At 39.9% G+C, this 14,286-nt stretch overlaps 1 protein-coding gene across 4 annotated transcripts in view; it reads left to right on the forward strand.

Annotated features, from left to right (window-relative positions):
- The window catches only part of spen (spen family transcriptional repressor), a 32,982-nt gene extending 21,474 nt beyond the window's left edge, over positions 1-11,508 (forward strand). For all 4 annotated transcript variants that reach the window (XM_067370982.1, XM_067370983.1, XM_067370985.1 and 1 more), the window contains 5 exons: positions 38-7,718; positions 9,406-9,753; positions 9,869-10,063; positions 10,892-11,050; positions 11,260-11,508. In XM_067370982.1, the coding sequence (XP_067227083.1) occupies positions 38-7,718; positions 9,406-9,753; positions 9,869-10,063; positions 10,892-11,050; positions 11,260-11,391 (8,515 nt within the window). In that variant the 3' untranslated portion in view covers positions 11,392-11,508. The remainder of the gene's footprint in view (positions 1-37; positions 7,719-9,405; positions 9,754-9,868; positions 10,064-10,891; positions 11,051-11,259) is intronic.
- Positions 11,509-14,286: the final 2,778 nt, after the last annotated feature.

A 14,286-nucleotide genomic window follows, 5' to 3' on the forward strand; every position in this document is an offset into this window, starting at 1 on the left:
TATATCCTTTTATATTTATTTATTTCTTTATTTGCAGAGATGAGCGCCGGCCGCCATATCATGAGTTCACAGCTGAGCGGGCATACTATGAGAATGTGCGTACCCCAGGTTCCTACACAGAGGATCCACGTCGAAAATATCCTGCCAGAAGTCGAGAGTTTTATTCAGAATGGGATCCTTACCAGGGAGATTACTATGATCCACGATACTATGATGACCCCCGTGAATACAGGGATTATAGAGACCCATATGAACAGGATATTCGGAAGTACAGCTACTTACAAAGAGAACGTGAGAGGGAAAGGGAGCGGTTTGAAACGGATCGTGAACGTGACCATGGTCGACGAACAATTGAACACAATCAAAGCCCATCCCATCCACGTCGTCCTGCTAGCCCTGCTGCTTCCCCATCCCTTTCTGAACGTCCTCCCAGTGACTCTGAACATCATGTTTACAGCCGCTCATCTGAGCGAAGTGGCAGCTGCAGCTCACTTTCTCCACCACACTTTGAAAAGCCTGATAAAATTCGTTTGGAGAGGCACAATAGGAGTGATAAACCAGAGAAAGAAAAATCAGTCTTTGAGGCAGATCGTGGAAATGGAGGAGAAAAAGAAAGACGTGCTGGACGCAAGGAAAAAGGAGACAAGGACAGGACTGAGAAGCAGAAGTTGAGGAAATTAAAACTTGCATCCCCCACTGTTCCATCATCAGAGACAGACCTTGAACTTGACAGGGACACTAGCCCAGAGGCTAGCTTAACTCTTCGAGGTAAAGCCAGTAAATCATTTATCAAAGACTACTCTGGAAAAGGAAAACTTGATCTGCCACCTTGTGTTGTACAGCTGACAAGAGTAAAGGAGAAGGAAGGGAAATTAATAGATGTTATCCTTTGTGAGAAACAAAAAACAAAGGTTGGGAGTGATCCTGTTCGGTCTCCAACCACCCCACCCTCAGTTGATCACAAGAGTATGCCTTTCCGCATGGACACTCAGGCTAGAGATTTCTTTAAGCATGGAAAACATCTCAAGGAGAAAGGCTTGGCTAGTCAAGTTGAGGTTGTGGATAAAGAGGGCAAGGTGAAAAACAAAAAATACTTCAAAACTGATCTTGCATTTGACACCAGCTCTTCGGTGGATGCTGACCGCTTGGCTGCACGAAAGAGGCGCTTTGAAGAAACATCTGGAAAGGCTGAAAATTTAAGGAGGATAAGTCAGGAGGAGGAGGAAGGAAAATTAAGGAGATTTATTGATGAACCTTTGCTGAAAGACATTGATTATGATAAAAAGTTGCTACGAAAAGAAGCGCACAAGAGAGAACAAAAAATGAAGCCAGAGAGGATGGTTACTGTGAGTACTATAAAAGAAGAGCTGGACACTGTAATGTCAGTAGGCCTCAGCCTAGACCTTCAGGCTCGACTTGGGGAACCAACTGAGGAGGCAATAGATTCCTTAGATAGTCTTGATCAAAAGATAGGTACTTTTGGATCTAATAGTCAACCAAGTTTCAGTCTTGCAGTCTCTGATGATGGAAGTGTAGATATGGAATTTTCTAGAGACCAAGAGCAGCAGCACATAACTAGCTACCACGTACACTCCTCAAGGCTAGAAAGAGATTCTGAAAGTAAGGAAAGATTGCTCTCGGACATTGATCACTCACAGAGTTGCAGAAAACAAATGGAGCAGAACCGTCGTCTACAGCAACAATTGCTAGAGTGTGATAAATCTGATAAAACTGAAAGCACACCCAGCACTGATGTAGAAGACTTTGAGTATCGAAGTCTTGTGCACGAGTTAGGAAAACCACCTCAAGATGTAACTGGTGATTCACCACCCTCTAAGCGAAAGAATTTAGGAGCATTTGAATTTGATTTTGGCACTAAAAGAGAGCAAGATTATCAGAGGTTTAGACAGATAAATGATGAACCTGAAAGGAGACTTGCTTCACTTCCAGGGACACCCTTTGCTGAGGAGAGAAATGCATCACAATTGCTGGACAAAGAGCCAGATTCACCTTTGGCAATGGATAAAAATTGTTTGCATTTTGATGTATCAAAATATAATATTGACAACGCAGTGCACCAAGGGCTTTCACCACATGCAGAGATTTTGAAAGTGAAAGCATCAGTGACAGAAGAGGAGTTCTGTTGGGAGAGCAATATTAGGCAGGGCACATTGAGAGGAGAAATGAGCTTCCCTACCAGCATTGTTAAACGGGAAAGTATCCGAAAACGCCCTGAACATGAATTGGAACCTGGGGAGGTTCAGTCAGACTCTGATGAAGATAGTGAAAGTAGGCACCTTTCACTAAAGCTAAACTCTTTCAAAAGAGAGCCTGAGGAGAAACTTTCAGATGTAAAGTCTTCTGAGTCTCTTGAAAAGAATAAGTTCTATGAATTTGCATTGGATAAGACCATTACACCAGACACCAAAGCTCTGCTCGAGCGTGCTAAGTCACTCTCTTCATCTAGGGAAGAAAACTGGTCTTTCCTTGGTCATGACTCAAAATTCAAAAGCTTTCGGAATAGTACAGATAAGGAGAAGTCTGAACCCACTCCAAGACCTATTCCTTCTTGGTACATGAAAAAAAAGAAAATTCGCTCTGATTCTGATGGAAAATTAGATGAAAAAAAGGAAGATTCCAAGTCTGACGAACAAGAACGACAAGAGCTCTTTGCGTCACGCTTTCTTCATAGCTCTATCTTTGAACAGGACTCAAGGCGACTTCAACACCTTGAGCGGAAAAATAACGATCCTGAAGTTAGAGTTGGGAGAGAAAGTATTACAAATGATTCCCAAGGGGAACAAGCCGGGCCAGGAGGAACAGACCTCTCTCAAGAACCAAGAGTACTTTTTCATAGCCGCTTCTTAGAACTTCAACAAAGAGATAAGAACCAACAGCTGCCCATTTCAGAAAGAGTTGGTGTAACTGGTCAGATGGAGGAGGAGAAGGCACTGGATGAAGTGTTTGGGCCATCCCCCAATGTATCAGAAATTTCCCAAGAGTTGTCAGTAAGTCATAGTCCAGCTACAACATCACCAATGTCTCTCCCTAAAGTTTCAGAGACTTCTGTGCAGCATAAGCCAGTTTTGGCCTCTACATTAATAAATATAGATGGTCGAGCAGTTGTGAATGAGCGGTCAGAAGATGCTCCAATAGATTCTTCTCCATTAATTAACTTAGAGGAGAACACGGCTGTTGCAGTGAGTTCTACACCCCCTGAACCCACGATAAAGGAAGCTGTAACTGTCAAAGAACCTAATGAAAAGCTGAGTGAGTCCAAAAGAACTGTAAGTCCAATTGCTGAACAGGATATTGATGTCAAACCTCCTACTCCTGGTGCATCTTTAAGTAATGTTGAGCCAGAATGTGATCCTTTTCAGGCAGCTTCTCCATTGTTTCCAAAGCCCAGTCAAGCTCAAGAGATTGCAGAGCTTTCAGAAACAAAAATGGAACCTGTTAATTATCTTCACAAGGTTGCATCCCCACTAGATGTGGAGCTGCCAGACACAGAACCTGAGATTGAACAGGTACAGCCACCACGTAAACAGCCTAAGAGTAAAAAGCTAAAAACTGTCTCACCAACACCAATCCCTCAAGTTGCTAATGAGAAACCACCTACACGAAAGAGTGAACGCATTGATAGGGAAAAGCTAAAAAGATCTTCATCCCCCAGAGGAGACTCCACAAAACTCATTGCTGACTCCAGAAACTCTACGAAATCTCCTGTTCATGCTACAGATTCAGAGCAGGGCCATGAATCGAACACAAACCATGGCAGAACACGGCAGCGACGGAATGTACGATCTGTCTATGCAACACCCCATGAGGATGAAGCTGCACAATCAGGAAAAGAGATTACAGAACCTCCCCGTGTCACCCGTAAGCGCTGTAGTGATAAGGAAGCTGCAACACAGCATATGGTAACTACACTTGGTAGAAGAGGTCGTCCACCCAAGACTCGCAGAAGAGGTGATGATATGTCTCCAATTAAGGGAGATCATACCAAAAATTCTGAAAGTGAAGACACTGAAAATAAAGAGTCAACATGTAGTGGAGAAATATCTAAAACAGCAGAGGCATGGCGCTCTCCACGATCTCAAAAAGGACAGTCTTCACCAATAAGAGCAGGACAAAGCAGAAAAACATTGAAATTGGACAAAGTGTCAGGTAGCCCAGAACCCATTCAGTCAGACAGAGCAGGAGTTGATGTGTCACCTGCCCTAGATCACCAAGCTGAATCCAAAGATGAATCTTCAATGGAAGTTGGGCAGTTGTCAGAAGATACCAAACAACATAACATATCTAAAAGAGAAAAGGAATTTGCACATTCTGGTGAGGAAAAATCAACAGATGTTGATATAGAAATTACTCCTGTAGAAAAAACACAGCCATTAGATAAGAAAGTCAGGGCATCAAGGTCAACACGGAACACCAAAACAATGCCTGATGATAAGCCTGTCAACATTGTTAATCTCACTGTGGATGCAGTTAAGAATGCCCTTCATTCAGATGATGACAAAGCTGTAAGTTTTGAAGGGTCTTTTAAAACCAAAGCCCCACAGTTAGTAAAAGAAGAGTCAAACATCCCAGTGTACCACAAAGAGGAAGATGTTCACAGTCCTGATGAAAAGGAGGAGTCTTTTTCGGAAATGGAGCCTCCTACTGATCCTGTGGCTGCATTGCTTGCCCATCAAATGGAACTGGAAAGGGCAGTGGAGAATATTTCAAAACTTACTGATGAACAGCATCCAGCACCTTACAAAGAACCTCGTACTGAACCACCAATCCTAACACCACCTGTTATAGTACAACCTGCAGAAGATACAGAGGTAGAAAAGCCTGCCAATCCAGCAAGTGAAACTGAACTGGCTGCTGCAATTGATTCCATTACTGCTGAGGATATATCTGGAGATGCAGATGGATTCTCTGCTCCAACAACATACACAGCCCTCCTTCCCACACCAGAGACACATGTTTTGCCCGTATCAAGTGAGGTTATTGAACCTCAGACGAACTTGACTGTAAAGACCGTTGTACAGTCTGCACAAGATGGTGTTATAGCTCCAGATTCAAAATCTTATCAAACATGTAAAACAGATACTTCATTCACAGAATCTCCATTATCAGAGGCAGCCAAAAAAGGAGGAAGAGCACGGCCAAAAACTCCAAAGAAATCCAGAGGTCGGAAGGTTTCTTTGAACAGAAAATTAGAAATTGCTGAGGATGCAGTGCTGGAACCTGAATCTACTACTGTCAAACTTCCAGAATCTATCCCTGAAGAGATTCAAACTGCCAATCCTAAGGCAGCGACATCAGCAGCTGCAGCAGCTGTAGTCACTGTTGCTGCTGCATGCAAACATGAAGCTACATCTACAGTGATTTTGGACACACCAAAAGAAGCAGAACAGCCTGCTGTTGACCAGCCTGAACCTCAAGAATCTGCCTTCCACTCTGGAAATAACAGTCCTTCTTATCTAAGGACACAACAGCTATCTCCTGAGCCAGTAGCACCTACCCTTACTTCACCTACAACCTGCCTGAATTCACCTGCATCCTCCAAGACTCCTCTCACACCACCTGAGTGGAACACCAGGACAGAGGAGAAAGGAATTCTCCCTAAACCTCAAGTTAATGTGTCTTTGTCTACACCAGGAGGTGGGGGACCTCCAGCAAATCCTCCCATGCCCCCTGACACAAAGGCCTCTGATATTGACCCAAGCTCCAGCACATTGCGAAAAATTCTAATGGAACCAAAGTATGTATCTGCTTCAAATAGAAATGCAGTCCCAGGTATGCAGTTCACAACCACATTAGCAGATCCACGGATGTCTAATAATGAAAGTTCAGTTGAGGTTGTGCTGCCTTTAAAGACCTGTCTACCTGAAGATAGACCTAGCCCCATAACTCAACTTGTACCTTGTACAGTACCACCACAGCCACCTCCTCTGCAACAATGTGGTACTCCGCAGATCTTAAAGCAGAAACTGGCTATAACTTCGACCGCTACTTCAGTCATTAGTCGGATCCCTATGCCCTTTGATTTTGAGGACACTCCTCGGATCTCTTTAAGCAACCGTAGCTCTGGAATGTCCTTACCCAAGCAGAAGTATCGTACAGGCTTGAGTGAAAATAGCAAGTATCATGGACTTAACCCCTCTGAGGATGGCGGAAGTGTTGGGCGCCCTGTTGTTGAAAGCACACATTGTAACACAGGGTCAAGTACTGGTTTGAGGGTCAATACATCTGAGGGTGTCGTAGTGTTGAGTTATTCTGGACAAAAGACAGAGGGACCACAGCGGATCATTGCTAAAATAAGTCAAATCCCACCAGCCAGTGCAGTTGATATTGAGTTTCAGCAGTCTGTAACAAAATCACAGATAAAACAAGAACCACCATCTCACCCCTCTACACCAAAAGGATCACAGACACCTACAGGTTATGGACATGCAGGGGTAGTATTATCTGGCCAAACCTTCAGTGCTCAGCCTGTTATTTCCTCGATTAATCATGAAAGTCCTAGCTCTGAAAAATCTGAACCACCCTACCACACTGGTCAACAAGGGGGTTCTGTGAAAGCCTTTCAACAGTCCACAAGCCATCCTCAACTTCTAAGGTATAGTCAATCAATTACACAGCAGCAGCATTTTAAGAAAAATGGAGTAACTGAATCGATGTCAATGAAAGCTGATATAAAACCATCCCAGACCTTCAATGTTAAGCCGGTTTTAAGCCCACACCATCCATCTTTGGTAGGCAATCACATTTTAAGTTCAAGTGCTCCACATGAAAGAGTGGTCACACAACCCAAGCAAGATTCACATTCTCCAAGGTCATCAGGCCATTCCACGTCACCCTTTCAAAAAGTTTGCCCTCCTAGCAGCTCAGTTGTTTTGGGACCAGCTGGCCCTATATCTCAGTATGTGTCAAATATACACCATGCTGAGCAGTCAGTGATAATGCCCCCTCATAGTGTCACCCAGTCTATGCCCATAGGTCATTTGTCCCAAGGAGATGTCAGAGCCAGTACGCCATCATTATCTGGAATAGGTTATGGAATCCATTCAGAAAACCTGTTATCGCCACGATCTGCACCTCCAAAACGTTCCACGACTCCTCAACCTGCAGTGATCAGAGATTTACTGAAGTCACATGCAGGTTCATCTGGTGGTGGCCAGGTTGAGACAAGCAATGATGATATGCAGAATCTCGCACAAGGGCTTCGTAGAGCTTCTGCACCACAGTTACAACCAGAAAGCGTAGTAATGCAGCCTGAATTCAAAGGTCTGCATCACAGGGCATTGCGTTTAGATCAGTATGCCAGAGATGTGCATTTACTTGTGCACCAGCATTTGACTGACCATCCAGGTGTTGTAGAAAATCGCCAAACTCGAACACCAGAGGCAATTCAGTCATCTTCACACATATCATCTGCTTCTTCTAAAGCTTCCCCTGTGGTAAAGAATACTTCACAAATAGTGAGGGATGCACCAAAAGCAATAGAGCTGAAGATGACTCCCTCCCCTCACTCAGACAGCAGGATAATGGGGCACACCCCTGGCTCTGTGATGGTACCTTCTCAAGGAGTTCAAATGATTCATCCTGGAAATCCAAACTCCATGCCTGAATACTACAGAGAAATGCGTGGCTTCCATTCTCAGTATCCAAGTCATTCAGTAATTGGAATTAATTTGACTAATCGTGGAATTGCTGCGTCTCAGGTGAGAATTTGTTCTGCGCTCTATATAATTATGTGCTCTATAGAGTTTTGATATAATTTATGCAAACCAGTTATTAGTTATGTTAGCCATGATTTTTTTATATATATATGCACAGCACTGTATAATATATGAGTACACCCCCTGTGAACAAATACAAAAAATATATTTTCTTTATGATCACTAATACAATTCATGGAAAGATGGCAAAACTAAAATGTATTAAACATATATTTCTCAGTTCTTATTGATAAATATAAATATAAATGTATGTCATCAATAGCCATAAAATAAGTAAATTAACCAATTTTGTTTAAATTAAGGATTGCAGAAATGAGTACACCCTAGATTTAATTCAACAAATGTATAATATTCTAGTACTTCATATGCCCTCCTTAATTTTGAATATACTGCTCTGACCCTTCTTGGCACAGAGTGTACAAGTTCATGACAAATTGTCACATCTGTCCTGTTTAACTCCTCGATGATGAGCTCCTTAAATTCCCTGATCTTTAATAGGGAGTGTTGCTCAACTCGTCTCTATTGATTCCCAGAATCTCTGTTTTGTAAATATAGGCTTTGGAAATAAACTTACTAAATAAAACGAAATAATACATTTTCTGGTGTAACTTTTAGGAGGGTGTACTCATTTTTGCTACACAACATTTTATCACCTTGATAAGAAAATCTTATTTTCCTGAATAATTTTGACATGCTTCTTAAAGGAACACTCCACTTTTTTTGAAAATAGGCTCATTTTCCAACTCCCCTAGAGTTAAACAGTTGAGTTTTACCGTTTTCGAATCCATTCAGCCGATCTCCGGGTCTGGCGGTACCACTTTTAGCATAGCTTAGCATAGTTCATTGAATCTGATTAGACCGTTAGCATCGCGCTTAAAAATGACCAAAGAGTTTTGATATTTTTCCTATTTAAAACTTGACTCTTCTGTAGTTAAATCGTGTACTAAGACCGACGGAAAATAAAAAGTTGTGATTTTCTAGGCTGATATGGCTAGGAACTATACTCTCATTCCAGCGTAATAACCAAGGAACTTTGCTGCCGTATCATGGCTGCAGCAGGCGCAATGATATTACACAGAGTCTCTCACAAATGTCTCCATGGTTGCAAGGCACGTTCCCTGTGCAAGCAGGGGCTCACGGGCGCTGCGGAATATCATTGCACTGCTGCAGCCATGGAACGGCAGCAAAGTTATTATTACGCCTGAATGAGAGTATAGTTCCTAGCCATATCAGCCTAGAAAATCACAACTTTTTATTTTCCGTCGGTCTTAGTACACGATTTAACTACAGAAGAGTCAAGTTTTAAATAGGAAAAATATCAAAACTCTTTGGTCATTTTTAAGCACGATGCTAACGGTCTAATCAGATTCAATGAACTATGCTAAGCTATGCTAAAAGTGGTACCGCCAGACCCGGAGATTGGCTGAATGGATTCGAAAACGGTAAAACTCAACTGTTTAACTCTAGGGGAGTTGGAAAATGAGCCTATTTTCAAAAAAAGTGGAGTGTTCCTTTAAGTAATTGATTAAGCAGACTTGCTGGAACATTATATCTCTAAAGAACCCTAACATGTTTTCTAAGTAATTGAGTAATTGCTGACTGTCTGAAGCTTCAGATGGGTTGTGTACTCACTTATTTATATCTTGTCTTGATGTGCTTTCTTCACTAGGTCTCACAAGTTGATCAATGTCAGAGACAGAAGGTTCCCTCTGTCGTCTCTGTTGAGTCTGCGGGAAGTTTTGGTGAATCAAAACTTGACGGCTCTCACATTCGACACCCAAACTCCATGGATTTGTCTCACATATCACGAGTTCAGGGTGAGACTGGCTCTCCCTCTTACACTTCTCCAGTGACTATAACACCCAAATTGGAGTTGCCTATCACTGTGCAGAAGGGACCTCAAGGACCTGTTTCTAACCAGATGCCACGTCCATCCTCAGCCTCTTCTCAGATGCGATCAGACTTTAAACTTGACCACACAGGACTTCGGTCCGTTGATATGGTGCAGTTGTTAACGGTTTGTAATCTTATTTTATTACTATATCTATTTCATTTTTAATTCCATCAGAAGTATAATTGAAATTATTAATTTTTTTGCCATTATGGTTTTAACTGTTTTTATCTTTGAGCAGAAATACCCAATTATTTGGCAAGGTCACCTGGCACTTAAGAATGACACTGCAGCTGTACAGCTACACTTTGTGTCTGGTAACAACGTTCTGGCTCACCGTTCACTGCCACCACCAGAAGGAGGTGCCTTTCTTCGCATTGCCCAGAGAATGCGCTTGGAGGTCTCACAACTTGAGGGAGTTGCAAGACGTATGACTGTAAGTATCCTGTCTTAATTTAAAGGAACACTCCACTTTTTTTGAAAATAGGCTCATTTTCCAACTCCCCTAGAGTTAAACAGAGTTTTACAGTTTTCGAATCCATTCAGCCGATCTCCGGGTCTGGCGGTACCACTTTTAGCATAGCTTAGCATAGTTCTTTGAATCTGATTAGACCGCTAGCATCTCGTTCAAAAATGACCAAAGAGTTTTGATATTTTTCCTATTTAAAACTTGCCTCTTCTGTAGTTACATTGTGTACTAAGACAGACAGAAAATGAAAAGTTGAGAACTGTACTCTCATTCTGGCGTAATAAACAAGGAACTTTGCTGCCATACTATGGGTGCAGCAGATGCAATATTATGCACCCATTGTGCGACAGCAAAGTTCCTTGATTATTACGCCGGAATGAGAGTATAGTTCCTAGCCATATCGGCCTAGAAAATCGCAACTTTTCATTTTCTGTCGGTCTTAGTACACGATTTAACTACAGAAGAGTCAAGTTTTAAATAGGAAAAATATCAAAACTCTTTGGTCATTTTTGAGCGAGATGCTAACTGTCTAATCAGATTCAATGATCTATGCTAAGCTATACTAAAAGTGTATGGATTCGAAAACGGTAAAATTCAACTGTTTAACTCTAGGGGAGTTGGAAAATTAGCCTATTTTCAAAAAAAGTGGAGTGTTCCTTTAATAGCTCTTTCTCAAACCATATTAAGGATTTGTCGTAAATCTAATAAATTTTTATCTATTAAATCTAAGCAAATCTACTGAAATGTTAGGATAAAATTAGGAATTTAAAAGATTTTTTATTTTTTTTTCCCTAGGCTGAAAATGAATACTGCCTTCTGTTGGCATTGCCTTGTGGATTGGACCAAGAGGATGTCCACAACCAGACCCATGCTCTTAAAACTGGTTTTATCACTTACCTGCAAGCCAAACAAGCAGCTGGAATTATCAATGTCCCAAACCCAGGCTCAAATCAGGTTAGTCCTCCCAAGAATAAAAATTATCGTGTGCAGTACAGAGTTGAATGCGAGTTTTTCCTGAAAGAAAATAGCTTGGCAAGATGCTCATATCTAACCACGCATAAAAGATTAGATGCTTCCATATGTGAAAATAAATAATTTAGCCACCTGCTGACTTAAAATGAGACATTCCACTAACAAATAATTTTCTTCTGTCTTCCTTGTAGCCAGCCTATGTTGTCCAGATTTTCCCTCCTTGTGAGTTTTCTGAGAGCCACTTGTCTCATCTTGCTCCGGACCTTCTCAATAGCATCTCCAGTATCTCTCCTCATCTTATGATTGTCATAGCTTCTGTATAAGAGGGAGATCCCAGCTTCCCACACCAACATGCCAACACCAGCCTTTGAGACTTGCCAGTTTTTTGTTGTTGTTGTTGTTGTTGTTGTCGTTTGTTTTTTAAACCTCTGGAAAGCACCTCAATGTCCTTTTTGGCCATGTACTCTCACTCTCTTTTTGTTCTTTCACCAGCCTTTTAATCCATTGACTCATTGCCACTTTCGTTTAACTGTGTATCATCTTAAAGTACACAGGGATAAATGGAGCTATCCACAACGATCAATTCTCTGATCATTTTTTTCCCTTTTTTTCATTTGGAGATTTATATCTATGGTTTTTAAAACACTGAAGATCTTTGGGATTATTAGGACATGGTAGTTAAGAAATTTTTTATTAATTGATTTTTTTCTGAAGAATAATCAGACCAATCATTGCACTATGTTATGAAAATCAAAAAATGAAAAACAAGTTTGTACAAATTTGGTTATTGAAATTGTAATTTTACTTTATTACTTGGACACGCTTCATTCACCAGCCATTTTTGTGGTAGAGACTAAAAATGTTATCTAGTCAGAGTAGTTCAATTGAATTTCTTTGAGACATTTTATAAAAAATAAAAATAAAAAAATAATAATGTAATATAAAGCAGTTACTGTTCAGTCATAAGTAAACAAGTTACTTACATGTTATTTGTAGAAATGGCTCTCAATATAATCCTTGGTCTCTCCCAAAGGACAAAATGTGGGAGCAATGTAAGTTGTACAGTTTACACTTGATGCCTCAATTGGGGATTGTATGTATAATTTTTTCGCTTTCTTAATACTTGCAAAGTGAATCAGGCAGAGACCTGGTTGTAAATATGATGTATATTTAAAGACTTTCAAAGCAGTCATTAGACACTGCATATGACAAGCATAACAAGATTGACAACATATTGCCATCAACCGTGAAAGTGAACTGTCAGTTACCACTTGAGTATCATTTCAGATTTTTGTTTTGTTGATGTTTTTGAAATCAATCCTGTGCCATAATTTTTAATGGAGAAGCTAAATGAATTGAGATTTATCTAGTTTTATTTTGATACTTGACTTTGTATTTGTCACTTGATCTTTAAGGCCTGCTTTTACATTGCCTTGTTTTATGCTTTTTGTCCCCTACCTCTATTTTTTATCTTTTTTATTGTCATGTTAGTAACTATTAGGGGATCCTAAATGATGAAAATGTCCTTAGGACCCCTAAAGTGTTAAATTCTGTTTTCCACTGTTTCTTTCTTGGTTTTTTTGAACATACCTCTGAATGTCCAACAAGAACAGTGCAATGCAAGTGGTAAATATACTTTGTAAAGAGAGAGGGAGAGAGAGAGAAAAAAAAAAGATAAAAATGTACAAATCTGTCAGGAGACATGATAGAGACTGGCTTTTTGGTCTCCTTTCTTCATTGGTGTCTCCTTGAGCCAAGCTGTAAATAATCATTTTGATTTTGTGTTGCTTTTGTTTTCTTCGTCTTTGTTTTTTGTTTTTTTTGTTTTTGTTTAATGTCAGGGTCATTATTTTGTTTTGTGAGACAAAACAAAAGTATGTAAAGAAAACCGATGCAGAAAGTAAACCATGAGTCTTAGTTTTGCAGTTTCATTGGGTTACTACAAATTCGCTCATGGTCATTTTGAAGGCACTTACATTTTTGATATACAACTTTAAAATATCAAAATACCAAAAGAAAGAGAAAACAAAAACAGCTGATCTTAAAATTTTGTCTGATTTATTTTATTTCATCATTTTGAGTGTATTTTGCGGTTCCTCTATGAGGACATTTAAAGATGTAAAATAAATTTTGTTTGTTAACACCTCTGCAGATCATTAAATGGTCATTCACACTCTGCCTTGTTGGTGTTTTGTTTCTTTGCTTCACTCTGGTTTCCATTCACTATCAATTTTACGCTGTTATACTTGGCTATCATATTTAGCTTAGTTGGTCATTGCATATTATGCATTGGTGTTGGTCAACTTTTCATCATTTAAAAGGCAGCCTTTGAAATTGGAAATGAAGTAAGTTAAGAGATCAGTGACCTACAGTGTTAGTGTCCCTTATAGCCACTTGATGGCAGTGTTGTGATACCAATAACATTGTTCTGTATTTTCATCTAATGGTTTATTATGGGTTTTGGCTACAGTGAACTTGTCTTTTGTGTGGTTATACAGTAAGCCTCAAAAAGACAATGAGAGAGTGAAAGAATATATCAGTGAGAGTGTTATTCTTCAGGAACAGGACTCTGATGATGCTAAACCTATTAATTCTCAAAATTAAAACTCTTTTGACCTGTAACTGCCATAGTAAATAGAGACATATGAATAGATTTTATTTATTTTTTTAAAAAGTCTAAAATTTATTAAAAATATGAAGTATCATACTATATGAAGCACTCAAAAAAGAAAATTCTGTCATCATTTACTCACTCTTGTGTCATTCCAACCCTGCATGACTCTTTTTCTTCTTTTTATAAAAGAAAATATTTGAGAAAAGCCCTCTTTTTTTATATATACACACACAATAGAAGTAATTAGGAACCAAATCGGTTTGGTTACGTTCTTCAAAATATCTTTTGTGCTCTGTATAGAAAGAAATGCAGGTTTGGAATATGAGGTTGAGTAAATGATAACAATTTTCATTTTTGGGTGAACTATGCCTTTAACGACATGCCTTTAATGCAATTATTTTGATATTTTGCCACTTTCCAAAAAGTTTTTTATTTGCCTGTGTTTTAGCCGACTATGCTTGTATGCAAGATGGTTTATTATGCAGGAATGAAGGGCGAAAGCGTCTCTTGAAGGCACGCACTTATAACTGTTTAAGAATAAACATCTGTGTATTTGTATTTAGGTATGTGATGAGGGAGAGAGAGCAGGAAAGAGGTTCTGACC

The sequence above is a fragment of the Chanodichthys erythropterus genome, chromosome 20 (assembly GCF_024489055.1).
Source record: "Chanodichthys erythropterus isolate Z2021 chromosome 20, ASM2448905v1, whole genome shotgun sequence".
Classification (NCBI taxonomy): domain Eukaryota; kingdom Metazoa; phylum Chordata; class Actinopteri; order Cypriniformes; family Xenocyprididae; genus Chanodichthys; species Chanodichthys erythropterus.